The sequence below is a fragment of the Plasmodium yoelii genome (assembly GCF_900002385.2).
Source record: "Plasmodium yoelii strain 17X genome assembly, chromosome: 8".
Taxonomy (NCBI): domain Eukaryota; phylum Apicomplexa; class Aconoidasida; order Haemosporida; family Plasmodiidae; genus Plasmodium; species Plasmodium yoelii.
In genome coordinates this window covers 920,989-947,996 of record NC_036180.2, presented here as the reverse complement: position 1 = coordinate 947,996, position 27,008 = coordinate 920,989, and the positions used below count along the sequence as shown (strand labels likewise).

General features: G+C 22.0%; 8 protein-coding genes across 8 annotated transcripts; 3 read left to right on the top strand and 5 right to left on the bottom strand.

The window, feature by feature from the left end:
* Positions 1-541: 541 nt before the first annotated feature.
* Positions 542-2,011, bottom strand: PY17X_0823700 (major facilitator superfamily domain-containing protein, putative; the record flags this gene model as incomplete). Its single annotated transcript, XM_022955733.1, has 1 exon — positions 542-2,011. One exon carries the CDS (start codon positions 2,009-2,011, stop codon positions 542-544), a length of 1,470 nt encoding a protein of 489 aa, XP_022811971.1.
* Positions 2,012-2,937: 926 nt separating this feature from the next.
* PY17X_0823600 (protein disulfide isomerase, putative) lies at positions 2,938-4,762 on the bottom strand (the record flags this gene model as incomplete). Its single annotated transcript, XM_022955732.1, has 3 exons — positions 2,938-3,047; positions 3,239-3,749; positions 3,857-4,762. The coding sequence occupies 3 exons, from the start codon at positions 4,760-4,762 to the stop codon at positions 2,938-2,940; spliced, it is 1,527 nt and encodes a 508-aa protein (XP_022811970.1).
* Positions 4,763-6,028: 1,266 nt separating this feature from the next.
* Positions 6,029-6,966, bottom strand: PY17X_0823500 (uncharacterized protein; the record flags this gene model as incomplete). The annotated part of the gene is made up of 3 exons (XM_720686.1): positions 6,029-6,388; positions 6,591-6,736; positions 6,852-6,966. 3 exons carry the CDS (start codon positions 6,964-6,966, stop codon positions 6,029-6,031), a joined length of 621 nt encoding a protein of 206 aa, XP_725779.1.
* A 2,838-nt stretch (positions 6,967-9,804) lies between these two features.
* PY17X_0823400 (PPPDE peptidase, putative) lies at positions 9,805-10,658 on the top strand (the record flags this gene model as incomplete). Its single annotated transcript, XM_022955730.1, has 2 exons — positions 9,805-9,871; positions 9,994-10,658. 2 exons carry the CDS (start codon positions 9,805-9,807, stop codon positions 10,656-10,658), a joined length of 732 nt encoding a protein of 243 aa, XP_022811969.1.
* Positions 10,659-11,446: 788 nt separating this feature from the next.
* Positions 11,447-13,303, bottom strand: PY17X_0823300 (DnaJ protein, putative; the record flags this gene model as incomplete). Its single annotated transcript, XM_022955729.1, has 5 exons — positions 11,447-12,124; positions 12,302-12,420; positions 12,520-12,637; positions 12,759-12,913; positions 13,213-13,303. 5 exons carry the CDS (start codon positions 13,301-13,303, stop codon positions 11,447-11,449), a joined length of 1,161 nt encoding a protein of 386 aa, XP_022811968.1.
* Positions 13,304-17,150: 3,847 nt separating this feature from the next.
* PY17X_0823200 (nucleosome assembly protein, putative) lies at positions 17,151-18,755 on the top strand (the record flags this gene model as incomplete). Its single annotated transcript, XM_022955728.1, has 3 exons — positions 17,151-17,206; positions 17,739-17,791; positions 18,061-18,755. 3 exons carry the CDS (start codon positions 17,151-17,153, stop codon positions 18,753-18,755), a joined length of 804 nt encoding a protein of 267 aa, XP_022811967.1.
* A 680-nt stretch (positions 18,756-19,435) lies between these two features.
* PY17X_0823100 (gamma-glutamylcysteine synthetase) lies at positions 19,436-22,435 on the bottom strand (the record flags this gene model as incomplete). Its single annotated transcript, XM_724297.1, has 1 exon — positions 19,436-22,435. The coding sequence occupies one exon, from the start codon at positions 22,433-22,435 to the stop codon at positions 19,436-19,438; it is 3,000 nt and encodes a 999-aa protein (XP_729390.1).
* A 2,550-nt stretch (positions 22,436-24,985) lies between these two features.
* PY17X_0823000 (uncharacterized protein) lies at positions 24,986-26,581 on the top strand (the record flags this gene model as incomplete). The annotated part of the gene is made up of 1 exon (XM_722431.1): positions 24,986-26,581. The coding sequence occupies one exon, from the start codon at positions 24,986-24,988 to the stop codon at positions 26,579-26,581; it is 1,596 nt and encodes a 531-aa protein (XP_727524.1).
* Positions 26,582-27,008: the final 427 nt, after the last annotated feature.

Genomic DNA, 27,008 nt, shown 5'->3' with positions numbered 1-27,008 from the left:
TTCGTGTTAAAAAAAAAAATACGATGTCGTATCATAAATAATATTTTAATAGAGCATTCAAATTAGATATTCCAATTTGCATATAATAATACATCATGTACAAACACATCACTGGGTATGCAAAAATAATCAGTAATAATAAGCTGATAATAATAATCAGCAATATGTCAATAATAATAATCAGCAATAATAATCAGTAATATCCCAAGCTTTGTGCTTCGGCAGGTATGCCATATACGATAATTTTTTATTTTAATTAATTTGCAAAATGTTCGATAATATATTTTTTATTACATCAAGTTGAGTAACAAATAAAAATTATATAACCATGTATTACTAAGCGCACAAAAAATGGGCAAATCTACACATGATGAAATGGGGGACAATTTGAAAATTTCACAAAATGAATAAGTGTGAAATGCATATGTGGAAATGCATAAGTGGAAATGCATATGTGGAAATGCATAAGTGTGAAATGCATATGTGGAAATGCATATGTGGAAATGCATATGTGGAAATGCATAAATTGGTTACGAGACGGTCATATTTCTGCTTCTTGTACTTTTGATGCATCATCGATTGCCTCTGAAATGTCAATTGAATTATGAGATTCTGTGATTTGTTCCTGTTTTGGGGGATCTTCAGTATTATTAATGTATATAGATTTAAAAAATAATATTGAAACAATTAAAAATATAATGAATATAATAAATAAATATGAATGTTTATTTATATTTGAAAATTCTAAAAATATAGACATAATAAATGTTCCAATAAAAATTGCATAATATGAACAAAAAGCCCCAACAACTTTATATTCTTCTGAAAAAATATGGAAAATATGTGTCCATATAATATGTCCAAATCCAAAAGAAAATCCAATAATATATAAAATAATATCAATAGATATAATAATTTTATTTAAAACTTGAGGTAAATTGCAAAGTGAACATATCATCATTATAAAAGATGATATTAATTGTAAAACAAACCCTAAAATTATTAATTTATTTTTATTATTATAATAATTTGCTAATTTAGTAGTTATTATAGTAAATAAAAAATATATAAAAATAAATATCATGCTAATTATTGAGCTCTCCCTTTTTGTTTCAAATATATTATAAAATAAAAATAAATTATTAAAAATTATAATACAACCACTAAAACAAAATAAATAACATAAAATTGATCCTATAATACAATTTGTTCTTAATTTTTTATTTCTAAAAAAATCAATAATAGTCAAATCGTTCAATATAATATTTATTTCATTATTTTTCTCATTTGAATGATATTCATGTTTTTCGTCTATTCCAACTTTACTTATTTTTTTTTTTATTTCTTCAAATTTATCATATTTTTGAGATTTGTATAAATGTAAAGGGGTATCCATAGTAAATACAAAATTTAATAATAGAATTGATATGATACTAAAAATAAGTGGCATTAACATATGTAGTTTTTGTAATATCATAAGAATCCAATAGGATGATGTAATTTTATTAAATTTCATATGTTCATATATAACACCAAATAAATAACTAATTAATAAACCAATTGAAAAAAATGTCTGTATTGTAAATCCATAATAATTTTGATGTTCTTTTGGGGAATATTCAAAAACATAAAAACCAACTATAACTATTGTACATCCAATTGCTAATCCAAAAAAAGCTTGAGAAAATAAAAATAATATCACATGTGGTTCATAATATATTGTAAATAAACTTCCAATTATATATAAATAATGTATTACTTGCATAAATTTTTTTCTATTTATATTTCTGAAAAAAAGTGAAATAAAACATCCTAAAAAAGCACTCATATATAATGTAAAATAAAAAGTGCTAAAATACCATTTCTCTTTATCACATCCTCTATATCCATCTGGGCATATATCATATCCTTTTATTAACATTCTTCTTGATAAGCTTGTTAAGGATAGGCATAATCCAAAATTTATTATTGCCAGACAGGCATTACTGACTATTTTTGTAAGGTACATCATTTTGTATAAAAAGAGAGAGAAAAAAAGAGAAAAAAAGGAGGGAAAAAAAAGGAGAGAAAAAAAAAGAGAAAAAAAAAACGATAAATCAATTTCTCAACCAAATTTAGACTCAAATTTATTCAAATGTGTATGTTTATATGAGATTGGTATATGTAGTAAAAATTGTTTCGAAAATTGTTTTATGCAATTTTATAAATTTTTGATAAAGCTTGTTTAATGTTGTCTTCAACCGAGTTCAGTTAAAAATAATTTCTCCAATTTTCATGACAATAATTTATTTATAAAACGTTTTATGATATATATTATTTACACAATTAAAAATGGAGAGTGTAAAATAAAATGTGACAAAATGGTGGAAATATAAAACGGCATCAACCATATACTCATTAATATGTGTTTACAAGTTATATAAATAAATATGTATGTATATGAACAAAATAGACAACGGGCTTTTATCAAAATGGGATACTTATAGTTATATATACTGGTCATATAAAAAAGTAACAAAACATATAATAATTGTACACCAAAAAATAAGCAACCAAAGTAGATGGAGAAAGAGAACAAATATATCAAAAATCTGCTAATAATTATTTTTTTCATAAAATGCATGCATATTGAGTTTTTTTAATTCATAAAAAAAAAATTAATTTAATCATATAAAATTTTAATTAAATAAAAATAAGCTCATATATGTTTTGTCTTATTAATTGTGTCATTTACACGATACATATTTACTTTTTTTCGAAATTGCCATGTTTCAAAAAAAAAAAAAAAAAAAAAAATAGTAATAATAATAATAATAATAACAACAATAGTAACAATAACAATAGCTAGATTACTATTCAAAGACTGCACACACAAATATGCATTATATATGTATGTAAATTATTTTCTTAAATATCCTATGAATTAATTGAAAAAAATTATAAATCAGAATTTTCTTCTCCTTCTAATATTTCTTCAGTCACATCAATTAATGTTTCTAATTTGGTGGGAAACATGATGTGTGTTCTTCTCTTTATTTTGTCTACTCCTATAATGTTCACAATAAAAAGTACGAGAATGAAATGAGAAAGCAAGATAAGAGAGTAAAGGATGAAAGATATGGCAGCCCATTTCAGGCTCTAAACTTATTGAGAGAGGTAACTCAAACTATGCAATAACAATTATATAGTCATAAGCACTCTCTTAATTTTTCATATTTATTCATGTTAAATTTTTTACCTTTTGGATAAATTCCAATACTAGGGTATATCTTAATAGATGTGTCAATCATGTCATTTAATTTTGCATCCATAGCTGCAACTAAAATATCTTCTTTTGGATATTCTAAATGAAAATAATTAGAAACTTTTTCCCAAAAAGAGAACAAAGGTTTACATTCTTTACAACCATGAAGATGATAAAATACTAAAACTAATTTATTTGGATCTAAAACATAAGATTCAAAATTATTTGAACATAATATTTGATAATTTTGTTTATGTAATCTTTTAACTTCTTTTTCAGATTTTCGAAATTGAGTAAGTTTATTATTATAAAAATTTTCGATAAAATTTTCTACTATTTCTGATTTTATATTTTCAACTTTTTGTACAAATTTACGAGGCCTTAATAATACATAAGCACTATCAATATTTGCATCAGTATAATCCATTATACAAATATATTTGTTTGTTTCTTCAAGTGCAAACATTTCACTGAATTCTTCTTTCCTTGGGAAGACAAATTTTATCTGGTAATGAAGAAACAAAATAAAATTATGTGAAAAAAAAAAAAAAAAAAAAAAAAAAAACAAAAATAAAATCGCGAATCATCTACTATTTGATTTGAAATAAATACCTTGTTATACTTTTGAATAACTCCATAAACTTCAACATAAGTACTATCTGAATATTCACCAAATTCGTTGTAAAGATAAAGATATATTTCATCTTTTATTGGATGCATTAATTTTCTAGTATAATTAATGATAATAGGAAATTGATTCATGTAACTATTAGTAAAATTCCAAATAGAATCAGATGTCCATATATTATTTGTAGGTTTATAAATATCTTTATATTTAATAGAATCATTTGGTATTGTAGAACCTGGTCCATTTAAAATTTCAACTCGAGGTTCTTCATTATTATCTATATATGTTAGCCCGATTGCTAAATTTGGTATTTTATTTGTTTCACCAAAATGAACAAATTTATCACAATTTTTTGATCCTTTAGTACAATATGCAATAATAGATGCAAATCCCTTTTTCTTGTTAATTTCTACATATTTATTGACATCTCCAAGATCCATAACCTCTACTGATGGCATAGGAAGTGTATTTAACCATTCAATTATATTTTCTTTTGTATATTTTTTATGAAATGTATATCCTTTTTCAGGATCATAATCTCGAAAAATTAATATTTTAGGCACATTTTTAATTTCAAAATTATCAGCAGTTTTTGCTAATTTTACAGTATCGATATAAACAAAAACCACATCCCCTTTATCGATTGCATTTGCAGCGCTAACAAATTCTTTATATACATCTTTACATTTTATTTCATTATGATTACAAAATAATGCAACACAATATTGTGTATGCTGACTATATATTTGTAATTCCATCTCATGGGTTAAATGATTTACTTTTTTTGCAAAATCATCACTTACACCCTCCCATATTGAACATTTAAAAAGTTCAGGGGTGAAAAAAAAAACAATTATGAAAAAAAAATATATAAAAGTATAGTTTCCCATTCTTTAGTTTGTAACATAAGAGTCAGATTTTAGTACATCATTATATCTATATTCGGTATTGATAACTTCGATTACAATAATTATCTAAAAATATTATTGCATGTGTGTAATCAATTTATTTATTTTTTATTCCTTTTTTATCTTATTAAGATATCCATAAATAAATTTTAAGAATTATCATTTATTATATATTCTTGCATTTATTTTTGTGTACACTTTATATCGAAAATTCTAAGCAGCCATCAAATTAAAAACTAACACTTGATTTTTTTTTAAATATTGCAATAAAAAAATGTAGAAAAAAAAAAATTACTTCAAAATACCCAATACAATCGCACATGTACGTATTCGGAAATTCTCTTATGCGAAAAAACGTATACACATATTCATGCATATCATTATTCTTATTTTTTTACTCTTATTCATTTTATTTTTTATTTTTATGTTTCCTTTTTTATTATATGTATACTATATCTCACTTGTTTTCAAATCATCCTATTCTTTTTTTTAATAACCATCTATAAAATGGGGTTTTTGTTTTAATCATATCTTTTTAATATTTTATTATTCAAATATTTCTTTCAAACATCATATCTTAATATTATTTGGCTAACAAATAAAATACATAAGTAATTAAAACCTTAGACTTTATTTTATACCCCTTATTTTGAATGACCATATAAAGAAAGCATAACTATCAAATTCTATTTTATCATATTATTTTTTACATTAGTTATTCATAATATATGCATCATTTATGTATTCTTTCAGCATTAGTTTATATTTTCTAATGCTCTTTTTTTTTGTCTTTGATTAATTAACATCTTATATATCAAACGATGGGTTTTGTATAAGTTTTAATTAGAAAGATTTTAATATAATACTGACATCCCTCCCAAAAAAAAATAGAATAATATAAGGATAAAATAGAATTAAAAATTAATATTAGTAAAGTATAAAATAAAAACGTTCTCCACATTGGCAAATATGTAAAAAGTTATATACAAAATAAGTAACCATATTTGAAATATTACATATATACCATGTGTAATATATTTTCTTAATCATTATGATATAAACAAGTAGAAATAAATATCATTTTTTTTATCAATTCGTAAAGAATATATATTTTATCATTATTTTTTTTTATTATATTTTGTGAAATAGAAAAATTATGAACAAAATTATGAACAAAATCATGAACAAAATTATGAACGGAATTATGAACAAAATCATGAACAAAATTATGAACGGAATTATGTCTGATTATAAACCTTTTTTATTTAAAGAATAAATATTATTTCTGAAATCCCATCTTAGTACACCCTTTTCTCCTTCTTCTCGTCCACTGCAAACATGTAAAAGTTGTGCCTCTCTTCCATCACTTCCGATAACGACTAAGCATGGAACATCGCTTCTTGGCCCTGATCCATAAAAAGGAACTTCATATGCATTCATAACTCTAAAGTGTTTTTTTAATATATCTGTTAAAGGGTCAGCAACATCAATATATAACCAAGGCATATGCTTTTTGTGGTCTTCAAATGATGCTCTATCAGTGTCAACACTTACAAATATAATTTCTATTTTTTGACTAGATCCTGCTTCGTTTATTGTTTTATAATACTATAGATAAAAAAAAAAATATGTTTATATATTAGTATGTAAGCATAATATGCATACATGCATGAGCATGCGTATTGTGAATAAATACATGCAAATGTTTTTTCGCTTAATTTTAATTGGGAATATTAAAAATGTGTATTTATGTTAATGCGTATTTATGTTAATGCGCAAATATATTGAATATAGAACAATGAGGTATAACCTGTTGCAAAAATGGTAAAAATGCTCTACATTTTGGATCACTTCCATTTGAAAAAAATAAAGCAACTGATTTACCAACTAAATGTTTCTCATTTACAACTGTATTATTTATATTTTTTAATGATCCCTCAGGAAAAAGAATAAGGTCTGTATATCAAAAGAAATTATATATATGTATAATTACTCAAAAAAGGCACAAACAATTATACATATATAATTAATATGTAAAAGAAATAAATATTGTTATACAAATGTTATTTACCCATATCTGAATAATCAACAGGTTTTTTTATAGACTCCAAATTTTGATTGTCTACATTTTCAGCTGTTCTTCGCTTTTCTGCTTGATAGGGGGAATTAAAATTAGCACAAGACATTTTGTATACACACAAAAAATAAATATATAATAATTAAATTTAAAAGAGAAAAAAATTAACTTTTGTTGAAAAAATCGAAAAAAATAAAAAAAGCAAAAAAAGCAAAAAAAGTGTGATTATTATTAAAGCAATATTTAACAAAGAGTTACAACGGAATAATTTTTTGAAGGAAAAAAAAGTTAAAAGATCAATATAAATTTTAAGATTAATAACATAATTTATCGTTCCATTATTTATTTTATTTTTTAAATATATTTTTTAAATATAATATAAATATAATTTTTTTTACTAATTTATTAACTTTTTTTTTCTCTTAAGTGTCTATTAAAAAAATACTGATTTGTTAACCATTTAAACTATTATGTTCATAAATAATTTATTTAAATTGCATTATTTGCTGTATTTATAGATATATAAAAGGTTGTTATTTTATTTGGTTATCTGTCTACTAGCCATATTAACCTATTGTATGTTACAACAACCAATTTGTTAATAATTTTTTACTAAAAAATATATAAAGAGAATAATAAATTATGAACAAATCAGGTTAAATAACTTTATATTATGACAAAATAATTATATTTATCCATATAAATTATTTAGCTAAAAAAAGCTATCTCGTACAGAATTAAAAAATTTATTATTATAAGATTTAAGTAGCCAGCTATAATACACTTAGCACATATCTCTAATATTTATTGATAATAATACAACATGTATATAATAAGTACAATTGTGTGCATAAAAATTTATATATATAAATATTTTTTTATATAGGTCTGCTCAAAAAAAATTAGCAAATTTATTTTTTAATATATCTATATGTGAATTTTAAGACAACAAACCTTTTAAAGAATTTTAAAATTTATTCATTCTTTAGTTGTAATTATAAGGAATTGTGTGTTTTTTTCTCTTGATAAAGCAATAATTTATATATTTCTGGAAAATATTATATGATATAAGAATTATTTGTAGTTAACAAATTTATATTACAAATTAAATGTTTGTCATATACATATAATAATTGCATATTAATTACTCACTATATATAAGTGTATTACCAAAATTATCTCTTTTTTCAAAAAAAAAATTATAATGGAAATATTAAAAAATTATGCATTCTAAAGAGAAATATATCAAAAGTTCGGTTTGTATGTTGTTTTATAGGTTTATCAAATTTAATAAGTCACGTTGGTCTTTTTGCTCATAATATATATTTACTAATTATTAGAGCATCCTCACTTTTAAGTATAATTGAAGGATCTGAAATTGCCATATCAAAATATGCCATATAAAAATATACCCTATAATAATGTTTAACAATAAAGGGGGAAATTGGTATAAGCAATTATAAATATATATTATATGAAAACCAAAAAATTGAAAAATGTTAGACCATACATATATTATCCAATAAAATTGGGAAGACCAAACTAATTATTTGTTATATTTTTTTTTTTTTTTTTCCTTCATTATAATTTTTCTATAGCTAATAATGCAGTGGAAATTTTAATTTCTAGGAAATATATAGTTTCACATATTTTTTGTTCACATTTTATTATTATAATATTTTTTTGTGTATTAATTCTAAGAATTATAAATTAAAAATATAGATAAGGTATGTATATATATATGGACATTATAAGTTATATTAGTTGCTATTATTATAATTGGTATAAATATTTTTGATAAATTTTAATTTAAAGAATTGGCTAATGCGCGCTTATAAAACATGTATATATATAATATCCGAAACAGCTTCATAACGTAAGGATAAAAAAAAAAGTTCATGAAATCTTCCATAAACAGTTAATATTTAAATAAAAAACTAGTTTTATCCCTAGAAATTTAAAATTAATCGTTTTTATTTTTACAACATATTTAATGCAACTTTTAATTCCCCTTATTCTAATTTTTATCTTGTTTTTAAATTGTATAGTTAAAGGTTTTTGTGTAAATGGAAAAATTTCCAAAATTAATGTTATATTATAGTGATTCACAAAAAAAAAGAAAAAAATTATTTTGTACATTATGTGTGTGTGTAAATTTTTTTGGAAGTAAGATCGGTTTTCACAAGGCTATATATTCGATTTAATTTAAAAAAACATGTATAATGATATAAAATATATTATTTTTATTTAGTTAATTTAGTTAATTTTTTTTAATTGTAAATATTTTATATAAATAGAGAAATTAAAACTAAATAGATTAGTTCTTTTTATTTTTTTCGATAACCATATATTATGCATGTAACATTATTACGAATGTATTATATTTTATAGAAGCGTTATCTCTATCTTTGTTTGTAATATATATGTTATATGTAAATACAATTATAGCTTCTTTTTTGTTTATATTTAATTTTCTTTTTTCCATCGTCTTAAATATTTTTAACGGGGAAAAAAATGCACACCTAATAAAAAAAATATTAGTTAACGTTAACCATTAGGGGGAAAGCAACACATAGGTGAGATAAAAGTTGATAAGAAATTAATTAATTAAGAAATTAATTAATTAAGAAATTAATTAATTAAGAAATTAATTAAGGAATTAACCAACTAACCAATTAACCAACTAACCAATTAAACATTACCCAATTAAACAGCTAAAGATATACGAACATGCCGGTTTCATGTGTCTAGCTACATATTTTGCCGGTATAGTATATATCACGAAATGCAGTATTATTCAAAAACAATAATATTTTAGTGTGTCATTTGATTAGTAATAAAACAGATATTTTTCCTTAAAAATTGTCAAGGTTGAAAAAATATTATATAAAATTAGTGACTATAACAATATAGTGGAGAATATTCAGTTTATATATCAGAATAATAAATGAGTATCTATTTACATACATATATTTTGGATGTCCCTTTTTTCTTGAAAAATGTTCGTCACACAGGTAAATATAATATAAAACTATGAATCATTTGTGTGTATATAAAAGCTTTAAAATTAAAATTAATTTTTAGTATATATATATATATATGTGTGTGTGTATATATTTCTATATTTCTATGAAAGGAATTGAGGTGTTTGGAAACGAATATACATTTTCAATGGATGGTATAATAACAAGCAAACCGAAAAGATCAGGAATAGGACGGTATAGTAAAAGTTATGAATTAGAATCTATGAAGTTAACATATTATGAATTTTCCGAAATTTTAAATGTTCTTGGAAAAATATATAGACCTAATACATATAATTTTATATACAAAAATTGTAATCATTTTTGTGATGATTTATTTGAATTATTATGCGGGAAAAGGTTATTACATAGTTTTATGATTTATTCAAGATTAGGTAAGTTTTTTGGGAACTTTAAAAATGTAGCAATGTGTGGATCTATTAATACTATGGATATAACAAAAGATGATAAAAATATGTATGTATGTGCTTTAAGATTATCAAAATCAATACTTAAAAAAAATAAAAATATAAATAAAAAAAAAACAATATTATATCAAAATAAAATAAATGAAGATATAAATCACAATTTCATTCAACAACCTTCATATATTATTCCATATAATTCTACCATATCACCAAATATGTATTGTAACCCAAACATATTAACTGGATCAACAGAAAGTTCAAAATATGAAAAATGTTTCAACGATTTTAGCACAAACACATATAATACATTATATTCATTAAGCACGACTGACGGGTTTTCTTTTCCATAAATAAAATAAAAATAAAAATAAAAATTAAAATTAAAATTAAAATAATATTTGAATTGGTATACACAATAAATCGTAAGTTCTTAATGAACGAAGGCATGCAATCAAATTTTTTTTGTTTTTTTGTTTTTTTGTTTTTTTGTTTTTTTGTCACCTTGTCACTTTGCCATTTTGTCATTTTTCCATTTTATCACTTTGTCATTTTGCCATTTTTTTTCCATTTTTTTTGCCATTTTTTGTCATTTTTTTAAAGAAAAATATATTTATACAGAATTAACTTTCAACACATTTTTATATTCATAAAGATTTTCAAATTGTTCATAAAAGATAATACAGTTTGGGGTTTGCCTACGAATATTTCATCATTGCCGATAAAAAGCTGATCTCCTTTTCATAAGCAATGTTGTTTATATATTTCCTTGCCCATTTTAGAGCGATAAATTGTGTGGAACCAAAGTAAAAATATAAAAGATAAAATTGAAAAAATAGTTAAATTAGTTATTACTAAGCAAACATTAACAATGAAAAAAAAATAAACATTACATATTTTGATTACAAATATGTATAAATAATATGCATGTGAGTGTTTTAAAACAGACACCCATAAAATTCGGTATACCGATTTGTGTAATGTCGGTTTTGAAATAATTTCGGTTGAATTTTTCAAAAAAAAAAAAATATGAAAATGTATATGCCATTATCAATTAATTTTTCTTTTTTCTCTCGTTCGTTCGTTCGTTCGTTCTTTCTTTTTTCTCTCTTTCTTTTCTCTTCCTTTCTGTTTTTGAATTTTACTTTGAAGTAAACCACATATAAATAAATATAACTCCAAATACCATTTGTAAAGAGAAAAATTCAAACCATGATTTCTTTTTTCCTTTCTTATTATCTGTTTTTTTATTTTTCATTATTTCAAAACATTTTTCTAATAAATTCATTTGTTGAGAATCAAGAGTTAATGAGAATTCTTTAACATTTTCAAGTAGTCTTTTATTTTCATCCTCTGGATTTTTATTTTCATCTTTTGAATTTTTATTTTCATCCTTTGCGTTATTATTATCAGAATCGAAGGAATCTAAACTATCATTTTCACTATTTTTGTTATTAGTTTGAAACATAGGATTGTCAGATTTTCTTGTTTGTTGTAATTTAGAAACTAGTTGATCTCCATTTTTTTTTAAATAGTTAGTTGACTCAACTACATCATTTGACCTTTCTACAATTATTCTATTTGTTGATAATATTGAACGCATAAGATAAATTAAGCTCGCATTTCTATCTGTATATGCATAAGCAGATATACATATACTAATAAAAAAAACAATAGGAAATATCATTCTTAATAATTTGATTTTTTCATATGGTAATAGATATCCTATAACAGGAAGCCAATCAAAGGTTGTGTCATCTTCAATAAATCGAAATTGTAATTCGAAGCAGAAACTTGCTATATTATATACTAGGAAAATCTAAAAAATAAACACACACACAAACGGGTTCATATATCTAATATATATCTACATATATATCTATATACATGCATACATACATACATACATACATACCCATTCAAACAAACACAGCTACTTAAAACAAAACAAAGTTAGTGCTTTTGTTCTATATATTTGAATAATATTAAAATGTACCTGTCTGGAAAATTCTAATTGTTTACGATATGACAAAAAATACCCAATAATAAAAAACATAGCATGTTGAACTAGAGAAAGGCATATCAACAGGGTCGCGGTGTTGTCGTCTACTTCTCCTGCGAGTCGAAAAAAAAAATAAAAAAAATAAAAAATAACAAAAATTACAACAGTAAAAAATAACAAAAATTACAACTGGGTATGCCCCATTTCCGTACCATTTTTATAATCCCCAAATCGATTGTAATTACTTCTTCTTACATCATCTGATAAAACATCATAAGCATGTTTCAATTTTATAAAAGATGAATCCGCAGATTCGTCTGAATTTTTGTCCTAAATATTCAATAAAAAATAGCATTTCATAATTGGGATAAATTTATAAAAAAAGATCAAATAAATGTAATAATATAAAGTGTAAAAAATATTTCCATATTTTATATGTTTCAAAACTTACTGGATGATATATTTTAGCAGCTTGCCTATAAGCTGTTTGTATTTCTTGTTTTGTGGCATTGGGGGTAATATTTAAATAAATGTAATAATTTTCTCTATTCCATGGTATTCCCTTATATATCAAAAAAGAAAAGATTAAGGCATATACTGCATATTCTGAAATAAATAAAAAAATATATGCATTATATATACTTATTTGTGTGAGAATCAGTTTTATATTTCAATAAATTATAATAAATATAAAAGAGACATCCAGAAGAGTGTAAGTAGGATATACGTATTAATAAGCATATCCATTAATGCATTATTTATCAGCACATATGCACACGGGTGTTTTTAAATATGCATGTGAAAATGGTAGGAAAAATGGTAGGAAAAATAGTAGGAAAAATAACATAAAATAGGAAAGTATAAATTCGTTAAAAATTTATGCGAAATGCATTTTCAGATCTTACTAAATTTATGAAGAAATTTAATTTTATCACTATTGACTATAGTAACTCCTATAGAAGCTATAACAACCTGTATTATGATATCGTTTAACATTTCTAAAATTGATATTTATTTATTTTTATTATATAATATTAATATTTTCTTTTATATATTTTGATTGCAATATGCATTCATACTAATCAAATTTGAATATATAAATATATATACATATATATATATTATATATACAATTTCATAACTAAATTTTTTATTATAAATTCAAATCATTAAATATCAGGAGAATAAAATAAATTAGTTCTTAAAGATTAATAAATATAAAAAAGAAAGAAAAAAAAAAAAAAAAGAGATTTTATATATCCCTTCACATTGCATTTTATATTATGTCCCTTATATTATATAACAAACAGATCATATTTTTTATATACATTTTTTTTTTTTTTTTTTTTAAATTATAAAAATATACTTACTCTCATTGAAAATAAAATAAGGTGATGCCCACAATTTTATTTTGTTGTAAAAATTTGTGTGATTTTTTTTTTTTATTACATTATTTTATATATTAATTTTTTTTTAATTCATAATATATTTATAAAACATATTTTCTTCATTATAATATTAAAAAAATAATAAATGAAAAAATATTTAAAATAATAATTACCCCATTTTAAGGATATATATATTTATAATATATAATATATGTAACTGTTACATTTAATAAAATGCCCTTATAAAAAAAAATAAACTAAATTCACTAATATAAAAAATGTGTAAAAAATGCAAAGTAAAAAAAAATATATATATATATACAACAAATTATAATAAAACTATATTACATATTTATTAAACTTTCTTATAACAAGTAAAGGTAAAAGTGATACAATCATGAATAAATGCATATACATATATATGCATATATATACAAATATATACATATGTATGTATAACGAACTTAAATTTGTATACCTTAATTAATAATAATTGGGGGATAAATGTATCATAGCAAAATAAAGAAAGCTATATTAGAATAAAGGCAATAATAACCCATTTTAAAATATATATAAAATAAAAAGATAGAAAATAATGGATAATAGGCTTAAACGCGTTTTTCCATTTTGTGCTAAAACTATATAAAAAATATTTAGTCTTTTTTTTTTTTTTATATAATGCAATTTTAAACTTTCAATATATTTTATATGATACAAATATTTCTTATAACATTTGCTAAGATTGTTATTAAAAAATAATTAAATAAAAAAAGTGTGATCAACACATATTTATATACATTTATTTTTTATTATTTTTTATTATTTTTTATTATTTTTTATTATGTTTTAAAATCTTTAACTTATTATAAAGATTGTTTCCCAATAAATAAGGATTAAACATAATTAAACCTTATTATTTTGGAAACAAATAATATAAAAAATTAATTATTATATTATTTTTATAAAATATTTTGTGTGTCATTTAAATTATATTAAAATTAAATGTTACTTCCGACCTACATTCCTATAAAACAACAAACAGGGATAGACTTATAAAATGAATTAACATTGAAAATGGTAAAAACAAATCTTAAAACGTAAACAATATATATACATATGTATAGAGAGAAAGAGAGAGAGATAAAGATTTATTACCAGAAAGGTATCCTTTATATATATCAATATTTAAGAGAAATAATGAAGAAAAATAATGAAGAAAAAAATTATTTTTCTAAAAAAAAAAAAAAAAAAAAAATTATATACCGTCATACATACATTAAGTCTACATATTTATATAAATTGAAGCATTTAAAATGATAAATTATTAAAATAAATATATCGAAAGATTATAATGTGTTTGATTTTTCAAAACTTTTAATTTAAAAAAAAAGACAAGATTCAATAAGATATTCATTCCATTGTAATTTTTATTTTGAGTTAACTATTTCAATTTTTTTTATAAAAAATAAAGGGACGAAATTATAAAACTATAAAATTATAAATTATGAAATTATAAAATTATAAAATTACTTAATTTGCACAGTTTGCATTTTACTAGGTATGCATTTTTTATTTTTACGAAATATCGTATTTATAAGAAAAGAGATATGTGCATAAATGGAAGTAAATAAGCAAATGCTAAACTAAAATTTGCACACACACATGTATGTATATCTATAAATGTTTGCTTATGCAATATATAGACAATTAGCATAATATTTGCAATAATTTTTGTGAAATGAGCAAAATAAATATATTTAGTTTATACATAATCTCTATAGGGATATTTTCCTATAGTTTGTTTAACTTGATGTATTTAAAAAATAATTTATAGTAATGGTACTTATTAAATATGATCCAAAATATATTTACACATATATAAATATAATAAAAGGATGAAAAAAAAAGGATGAAAAAAAAAAGAATGAAAATAAAAAATGAAAGGCAATATAGTATTATAAACGCTGCAAACTTTTGTAATTTTTTCTCCACATTTTTTAACATAACTATATTGAAAAAAAAAAAAATAAATAAATAAATAAATAAAGTTAAAAAAATAAAATAATTTTTTATTATATTTTTAGCTATAATTAAAAGACTATATATAATATGCTCAGCTAATATAATGTTGATGTGTTTTATTCATTTTAATTAATTAGTAGTATTTCATAAAAAATATATAATTTTCCTGAAAATTTGCATTAAGAGATATTCCATAAATTGTAAATTTATTTCGAATTAAAATATATAACATAGAATCCTGTTTATTTTTATTATACATTATAAAATAAGTTTAAGGTCTAGTTGCCATTATTATATTTATCATATAAAAATTTTATTTTAATTTTATATAATTATATTAAATAAATTTACATATAAATAATAGTCTTATAATATTCCCCATTTAGAGACGCTTAAAACGCACAGGTAATTTTGAAATTTATCGAAAAAATAAAAATAATTATATACTCTCCTCACATTTCAAAAAAAATATAAATTAACAAATTTGTGTTAAGGCATTATGTTACATAAATATATGTATAAAACCCGTATTTACATATAATAAAAAAAAAAGTGGTGTTATAAAGAAATTATGTATTACAAATATATGGTCATTTAATTATAGTTAGCTATTATATATGGTACATAGTATTTATTATATACATATATACATGTACATATACTATTATTATATGGTTTTATCAAGGATTTTTCTTTAAAATTATTTTTTTTTTTTTTTTATCGTTAACACAATCATATTTTAATATATACATATGCAATTAATATATATAATATTAAAAAAGAGGGAGAAAAAAAATTATGTATTATTTTAATTTATGACTAAATATTTGTATTGCCCAAGTTTTATCATATTATATATTTATTTATATATTATGTATGTATGTATATATATATATGTATACATACTTGGTTCATTTTTAATATAATGCATTAAAAATAAAAATTATTTAATTTCGGCATTTAAAAAATATGGGATATATGCAAAAAATAATATACCCAATATTGCATAGGCATTTTAATATATATGTATGTAGGATCTGCAGTATTATCATTTTTTATATACAAAACAATTTAAAATATATTATATATAATATATTATATATATATATGCAATACGCATAGCATATACATTATTTGATTTTTCATTACATGCATACTAGTATATATAAAAATCCATTCGAAGTGTTATACAATAATCTATTTTAGTTTTAATGCTTTTTTTTTTTTTTTTTCAAAAATAAAATTTTTTATTCAGAGAAAATACCCTTATGTTTTTTTTTTTATTCTACTACAAGGCTGAATTTAAAATAAAAAAAAAATCCCAAAAAAGTTGTATTTTAAATTTTAAATATAGTATTAAAAATTTACAGTTATAGAGAATTATTTATATATTTTGATAATTTTTTATATTTCTATTTTATAATTTAAGAAAAATGAAGAGAGATCGTTCAGAAAATTCTGTTGAAAATACAACAGACCCTAAACACTCGTAAGTTATTTAAATAATATATACATATAAATAGATATATATAAATAGATATATATACACTTACATATCCACATATATTTGGTTGGGAGTATAGAAATTGTATTATACATCCCAAATGGGTTATATAATAATACATTATCAAAGATGCAAGCACAAAACAAACGAATATTAATGCAAGTATATTACTATAATTTATATGAACACAACCCTTAATCATATTATATTTGCATAGAAAAAGAGACATAATAAAAAAAAGTGATAGAAACATGAATTATTATAATACTTGCAAAAAAAATAAGAACCAAATAAAAAACATTCTTTAAAAATATATGTGCATTTAAATTATATAAATAGTGTGGATAAATCAGGATATATGTATATTTAGCATGATAAATTTACACTATTATATATCCGTATTTTGCAACCAAATAACAAGATGCCGATATGTATACACATTATTTTTATCCCCAAAATTATGCACCTTTTTTATCCCCAAAATTATACACTTTTTTTTTCGCTTTTTCTTTTACAGAAAAATTGACAACGATGATCCTTTGATACCATTTATAAAAGACTTTGAAGACAGTAAGAAATGAAAAAAAAAAAAAAAAAATGAAAAAAAAATGAAAAAAAAATGAAAAAAAAAAATGAAAAAAAAAAAATGAAAAAAAAATGAAAAAAAAATGAAAAAAAAATGAAAAAAAAATGAAAAAAAAATGAAAAAAAAATGAAAAAAAAATGAAAAAAAATATGGTTTGACCCGATTGTGCGCCGTGTTCATTATGCATCTTATGATCCATGTTCTTTTTAATTTTAAAAAATTCAAATGAATGTGTCTAACTTTCTATTTGCAGTTCAAAAGGATATCGAACAATTAGACATAAAATGTGCACATGAGCAAATGAATATACAGAAACAATATGATGAAAAGAAAAAACCACTTTTTGATAAAAGAGATGTAATAATTCAAAAGGTTCCATGCTTTTGGGCAAATACCTTAAGAAAACATCCAGCATTAAGTGATATCGTACCAGAAGATATCGATATTTTAAATCATTTAACAACAGTAGATTTAAAAGATAATATGGATAATAATGGATCCTATAAAATAACGTTTACATTTAGTGAAAAAGCAAAGGAATATATGGAACCTTTAGTTTTAGTTAAACATGTAACATTTGATAATAATCAAGAAAAAGTAGTTGAATGTACAAGAATTAAATGGAAAGATGGAAAAAATCCAATAGCAGCTGTATCTAATAGTAGAATAGATATCGATAATGAAATGCCAAAATGGTCTGTTTTCGAATGGTTTACAACTGATGAATTACAAGATAAACCAGATCTTGGAGAAATAATTAGAAGAGAAATTTGGCATAATCCTTTATCTTATTATCTTGGTTTAGAAGATTTTGACGATTTTGATGAAGATTTTGATGATGAAGATGATGAAGATGAAGATGATGAAAATGAAGATGAAGATGAGGATGAGGATGAAGAAAATGAAGAAGATGAAGATGATGAAGATGGAAAAGATAATGATGATTAATTAATAAGTTCACCATAAAAATGATAAAAAAAAACATAACTATTTATATCTTACTTAAAATAATCAATACACTAATGCATAAACCAAGAAACTTAATCATGTATGTGCGTTACGATTCTATGTATGCACTCTTTATATTGTGTGTGTACTTTTTTTTCCCCCGATATATCTTTATCTTATTATATAGCTTATTTACATAATTTGTGTATTTTTTTTATGCCATTTAAGATCTATATATATGTAGCATATATAATATGTTACGTATATGTGTGTATTTATGCTATTTTATTTTTTATTTATAAACAAAAAGACCATTTAAAACTATCAATAAAGAAATTACAATTTCATAAATTCACACATTTGAAAGATCGTTCTCCACTTAACGTTTTCAGGGGAAGCGACATATCCTACATAATGTGCATGTATATGCTGCATACATACCCAATCGTTTCAAATAACAAAATTCTACTTAGAGGAACGTCCTCACGATTTAAAGTAAAAGCGTTTGCGGCGAGGTTTGGAAGGGTGGAAAAGGTGGAAAAATAAAAAAAGTGGAAAAAATAAAAAAAGTGGAAAAGGTGGAAAAATTTTGAAAAACGTGGAAAAAATTTGAAAAAATTTGAAAAACGTGGAAATGGTGGAAAAAAATTGAAAAAAATGAAGGCGTGAAAAAGGGATGACTATGCACTGAATTGGTACAACTTTTTCCCAAATTCAAGCATGTTATTATCAATGTATTCATCGGATTCCTCATAATTTGTGTTTTTGTTTTGAATAAAAAAATCTTTATCATGTTTTAGATCTTCATTGAGAAGAAGATACTGAGTATAATCTTCACCAGATATAAATTTATAAGCTAATGATTTTAAATATTGTCTTTTACTAATTTGTCTTAAATTATTTTTGATTCTTTCTTTATGTGGGTCAACAAAACCACCTAATAATTCATGAGGAGAGATTTCACCTTTTCCTATATCAGATATTAATTTACAAAGATCATAATTAATTTGATTATTTATATATGAATTTTGTTCATATGCTGGATGATTTAAAATAAATTTTCTTAAAAATGAAGCTCCAGTATGTATTTCACCTTTACATCTTAATTTAACAAATTGTATATATTCATTTATTTTATTTTTAGCTGATAAACTAATTAAACCTTGCTCAAATTGTTCTTCTATATATAAAGAACATAAATATAAAATACCATTATTTTTATTAAAAAATATATCATATATACTTTTTTCTTCAATTTCATTATTAGATGTATCATAATTTATATCGTTTCTGAAATAAAATTTTTCTTTTAATATTGCATCACGTTTTGATGATCTAAATAAATTCTCTTCTAACTTAGACATTGGTATATATAAATTTAATTTTTTGTTTAATATAAATTTAGATAATGTCATAATTAAAGCAACAACAGATGCATTTTCAAAATCAGTAATTTGAATATCGGGGGTTCTAAATTCTACTCTCCATCCAATTGAGCTCGGACCATTTAAATAATTATTATCTAATATTGGTGGTGGTTTAAATCTAACACTATTCCAATTAGTGCTTTGGAAATTTTCAAAATGTTGATGTGAAGATAATACCTTTTCTTTATAATCTTCTAAAAATTCAAAATTGTCACTCAAATATATTTTATTCATTTCCTCTTCGCTCCACATTTTTGAATTGCTCACATTTTCATCATTTTCAGCATTTTCATTTTTTTCAGCGTTTTCATCTTTTTCAGCGTTTCCATCCTTTTCAGCGTTTTCTTTTATAATATCTTGTATTGTGGTGATATCTTTTTCACTAAATGAGCCTTCAAATACTACAATTGGGTCTCGAACAAAGAGTGACGAAATATGTCTAGCTAAATATTCATCTACATTTTCTTTTATTAATTTATCATAAACATTTTTATTTAATACAATATCAATATCATTATAATAATAGTAATTTTTTTTTAATGGCAATTCATCTGATATATAAAGAGATATTCCTGAATATCTTGGTTTTGAAATATAAGACAATTCATCTTCTGTTCTACAATCAACACTATTTGATATGACTCTCCATCTTGCATCTGTTTCTGTTAAGAACCCACCTAAATATGGTGTACATGCAGTTATAGCTAAAAATAATGGTGCAATTACAGCTAGCTGATCATATACATATTTTGCATCATTAATTGTTTGAAAAGACATTGTAATTTGTTGACAACACATACTCATTCCAAAAAACATTGCATCTAAATATACATAATTTTTAATTGGATTTTTACATTTTTTTGAATATTCTTCTATAAATTCACGATTATAAGAATATATATAATCTTGATCATCATCTATATTACTAAATAAACTATGTTTTATCACTTTATCTAATAATTCAGTTTCATCATTTATTATTTTTTTTTTTTTTTCATTTATTTTTTTTTTATTTGTCATTGATTTATTCCAAATAAGATGACCATCTAAAGTTGTTTTTTTTAATTTTTTTTTAAAAATTCTTTTGTCATTTTTATCTAAAGATAATTTCCATATATCCATATTCTCTGTATTTACATCTTTATATATTTCATTAAATGATATAACCTTAGTTCCTCTTCTCTTTCTTATATTTTTAGTTAGTGTTACATATCTAGAATGTGGGCTTATAACCATATCTGTAACTAAGCAACTATTACTATATTCATGTGTTATATCTGGTTTAAATAATTCACATTTAAATATTGAATTTTCTTTTATTGTTGAAATAAACATATTATCTTCTACTTCGATGTCTACCGTTTCGTTTGCAGCATCACACTGAGCTTCAATTTCTTTATCATCACCTTTATTGGCAGCTTCTTTTTCGGCACATTCCTCATTTTTTGAGTCCTTTCTATTATTAATATCAACATCATCCATAGATACATCAGGAACTAAAAGATCGTCATATTTTTGTTGGGTAAAATCTGAACTAACAAAATTAGTTGATTTATTTTCTTCAACGTCTTCTAATATAATATCATTACTAATAGTTTTATTTTTATTTTCATTTTTTTGAGAAATATGTTTTCGTGATTCATTTTCATCACAATTTTCTGAATCTTGAATTGTTTTATTAATTTTTATGGGACTCAAATTTATAGGAGATGAATCTAATAATTCTTGTTTATTTTTTTTTTGTTTTTTATTTTCACAATTTATTTTTTTTGCCATAATAAGACTGTTATTTAAAAAAACATTAGGATAACATGGTAATGTTATAGCTTGAACACCTCCCAAACCACTTAAAACATTATTTAATTTATTTCTTCTTATTTTCATACAATGTTCAATAAAATATGATGAATTTAGTTCAAATTTAAATGGAACAGATGGTGTTCCTTCAATTGTAAAAGATGAATATTCCGGAGTCCAATGAGATCCATATTGACAATCATTTCCACTTTCTAAATTCATCATTTCATCAATTAGATCTGTTGCACATAACAATGCAGATGATTCTTTTATTTTATCATCATTTCTTATAATTATATATTCGATTTCATCTCCAAACATTATATGTTCATCTTTTCTATCTTTATTACATTTATAGGAATGAACAAATTGCAATATTCCATATAGCCTGATTAACGATTTCACATTCTGTACATCTTCCCAACTTAATGGAGTTCCAATTTTTAGAAAACCCATACTACACGCTCTTATTTATTTGGTTATTATTTCGTTTAGTTTTATTATTTTTTTTTTTTTTTTTTTGCATATACGTATATATGACTGTCTAATATAATACAACTCAGCTAATTAAAAGAATGTGTTGATTTTGAGTTTAGAAGCATCTAAATTTTTTTTTGAACTTATTAAATGTTTTCAGCCCAAATAAGGATATGCCCTTTTTTCTGACCTGTAATATATATTTTTTTTTTTTTTTTTTTTTTTTTTATATTTTTTTTAAATGATTATACAATAGCTTCAAATTGAACAACGGATATACAAGTGCATTTACAGAAAACCGTTAAACAAATATGAAAAAGAGAAACAAAAAAATAAAACAAAAAAATATATTTCACTATATATAAGATGAAAAAAAAGACACTCTCTTTAATTTCAACTTGATATATATAAATAAAAGCAAAGATAAAAATTTTATATATTAATAAGCTTTTCATAAGCGTCTTTTTAATGTTGTATTAGTATATATATATATAATTTTAAATACATACATTATATTATGCATTTTATATCTTTAATTTTGTATAATATATATGTGTGCATGTACGGATAAATATATTTATTTTTTATGAATTTTTTTTGTTTCAATTTTTAAATTATATAAACAAATATTCAGAAAAAACGACTTTTGTTTATGTACATATTATAACGTATATTTTCTTCAAGTGCTATTAAAAGTTATATACATTTTTTTTATGATAATACAAAAGATTGTTTTTTTTCCTTATTAAAATAAATATATGATAGATAAATAAATATTATATACATATATATATATATATATATAATATAAAATAAAAGTAGGATGATGTTTTTTGGGAATTATAATTTTTTTTTAAGTATATACATTTTTATAATCGATAATATAACATTGAAAAAATAAAGAAATTATAAAAATCGAAAAATAACTTTATGAAAATTAGCAAAAAAAATATAATTCAAAAAATAAATATTTATACTTTGATATTTATATTAAAATAAAAAAAAATATATACGCCTTTTTCTTTTTTATTTTTTATGTAGAAAACTAAATTCGCAATATTTTTTTTCACAAGCTATGATTGGAAATCGTCTAAAAAACATTCTGTACAAAAAAAAAAAAAAAAAAAAAAAAAAAAAATAAGTTTAATGTAACTTTTAATTTTAATAATTTATAAAAATGGAAATATAAATTAGTTTATTATTCCTTTTTATTTATCCATTTATTAATTTTCAACTATATTTAATTATATTTTTCTAATATATTTATATCTATTTAATATGCATACCGCCAACAGCACAGTCAATATATATATAGCACATACTCTTATATATAATAATTAACTAAAACGATAAATAATAATAAATGGAAAAATGGTTAAACACTGAAATATTTGCGATATATATATAGTATGTGTATAAGTTTGTAGATAAAATTTATATACTACACAGTAAAAAAATAATGGAGAATATATTTTTTTTATTTATGTTCAAATATTTTTTTAATAAATAAAATAACTATTTTGTGAAATTTATATTTTTTTAATTTATTTCCATCAAAAGTTGTGTACATTTTTTACATGTTTAGAAATATTCAGATAACAAATAATAAATGTATATACAAAAATAGGGTGTAATTTTGTTTCCTCAAAATGTATATACATTCCCAAAGTTATCCATGTATATTGTATGTATGTATGTATAAACGGATGTATAAACGGGTGTTTGCTGGAATGTTACATTTGTCAACATATCTACACTAAGAGAAAATTACATGAACAGTTAAAGTGATGAATATATGAAGGTGTTTATAATATTCGAATTAAAAAAAAAGAATTTTTTTGGTGTACTGTTTATATTTATATGTAAAAATGGCTAGTTCCATTTTTAAGGTAAAATAAAAAAATATCGAAACATCTTTATATACTCAATATAGAAATACACAAAATGTTGTTGATATATTTCAAGTTATAAAAATATAATAACAAATATATCATTCAATTTTTTATGAACAAATTTGCATATTAGTATATGCATATATTATTACATTAAAGGGATATAAATGGCACCCCAATATTACCAAAATCGTTCCCACATGTTTTTCCCTACCTTTCAAATATGAACATAGTTGAAAAAAATGGAAAAAATGGAAAAATTATAAAAATGGAAAAATTATAAAAATAATAAAAATATGTAACTCATAAATGATCTATCATCGTCATACTCGATCCCACATTTTTTAAAATATTATCCAACGGTGTTTTATTATTTTTTTAATTTTTTCATATTGGTATTTTATGCATAATTTAAAAAAAAAATATATATATATATATATATATATATATATATATATATATACAAGTACAATAATAATAAATAAAGCGGAAATAATTATATAAAAATGGGAATATACAAATGAATAAAAATAAATAACCCAAGAACATTTAAGAGAATACCCAAATTAATAAGCGAAAGGACAAACTAGTTCTTCCAGCATAGCTAGCTAAAAAAAAAAAAAAAAAAAAAAAGTTAATGCGAATTATATTAGTAAAAGGTTTGATATTATATATGTATTTTACATATTTAAAAAATCATGGTAATGCAAAACTAAATGAGAATAAATATACTCTTATAAGAGTATATTATAAAGATAATTTTAAATTATATAAAAAAAAAAAAATAGAATATAAGAAAGATCATATTAACAGTAAAATAAATTATAGTAGACATACAAAAATAAATACTGACATAAACTTATTCAAAAGTTGTATACCCTTTATAAAAAACAATAAGGGTGTCTTCTTCATTGGAAGCAATATTAATATTAAAAACAAAATAACAAATTTAAAAAAAAAAAATATGTCGATTTTATCGTGTAATAATATAGATGAGACATTGGGAGGGGGTGATCAAAATATTTTTGAGTTAGAAAATATATCACAATCATTAAATAATATATATAGAAAAAGAAAAAATGAAATCGAACCTTTAATACAAGTTGCCCCTATGATAAATGTGACAAATCGTCATTTTAGAGCTTTGGTTCGAATTATTAGTAAAAAGGTACAATTATGGACAGAAATGATTGTTGATAATACTTTATTATATAATATAAATAATTTAGAAGAACATTTAGGTTTCAATAAAAATGAGCATCCAATAGTTTGTCAATTAGGGGGTTCTGATCCTACATCATTATCAGAAGCAGCTATATTAGTAGAACAAGCTGGATATGATGAAATAAATATTAATGTTGGATGTCCAAGTACAAAAGTAGCTAATAAAGGAGCATTTGGTGCATACTTAATGAAAAATCCTCAACTTGTTAAAAATATTGTTTATGAAATAAAAAAAAAAGTCCAAATTCCTGTAACTGTTAAAATAAGAACAGGTGTTGATAATCTTGATTCATTTTCTTTTTTAAGATCTTTTATTGAAACTGTTTCATCAGCTGGTTGTGATCATTTTATTATACATTCAAGAAAAGCATGGTTAAAAGGGTTAGATCCAAAACAAAATAGAAGTATACCACCATTAGAATATAATAAAGTTTTCGATTTATGTAAATTATATCCACATATAAAATTCACTTTAAATGGTGGGATAAAATCTATTGAACAAGGAGTAGCGTTATTAAATGGATATGCACCAATAAATAACATGTCGGGTAAACATAATAATAGTACTGATAATAATTATATAAAGATTGAAGATTATGATATAAACCCATTATATGGTGTTATGATTGGAAGAGCATGTATGGAAAATATTACTGTATTGGCAAAAACAGATAAGCTTGTATATAACTATGATAGCCCAAGTACAGCACATAGTAGAAGAACTGTGTTAGATGCATATAAATTTTATTTAGAACAAAATTCATCTTTTTATACTCTAGTAAATGCTTTTGAATTATTGAAACCAATACTTGGTATACTTAAGGGCATGCCTGGTCATAGATTATTCAGAAACAAGATAGATTCATATATAAGAAAATATGCATCTACTTTAAATTGTGCTCAAATACTAGACAAAGCTATGGAAGATGTTGATAATATTGCTCCTGGGTGTTTGGATTTAATTCTCGATGATTATAAAGCGCAACAGGAATACATAAAAAATTATTAATAAATTGGGAATATTTATTTTATTTTTATTTCTAAGAAATTACTATTGAGCACGCACGTGAATAGTATCAATTCCATGATTGACATTAACACGTTTTCATTTTAATTTTACAAAATTGGAATTAACACGTTTTCATTTTAATTTTACAAAATTGGCATTAACATCTTTTCATTTCTAATTTTACAAAATTGGCATTAACATGTTTTTATTTTTAATTTTACAAAATTGACATTAACATGTTTTTATTTTTAATTTTACAAAATTGACATTAACATGTTTTTTTGAAGTTTTCTCATTTATTTATTTGGTTATTATTATTATTTTTTTTTTTTTATATTTGTTATACATTAAAATTTGCTTATTTAAAAAAGGGATAACAAAAACTAAATAGTCTCATATGTATAAATAAAAATACACAGACATACAT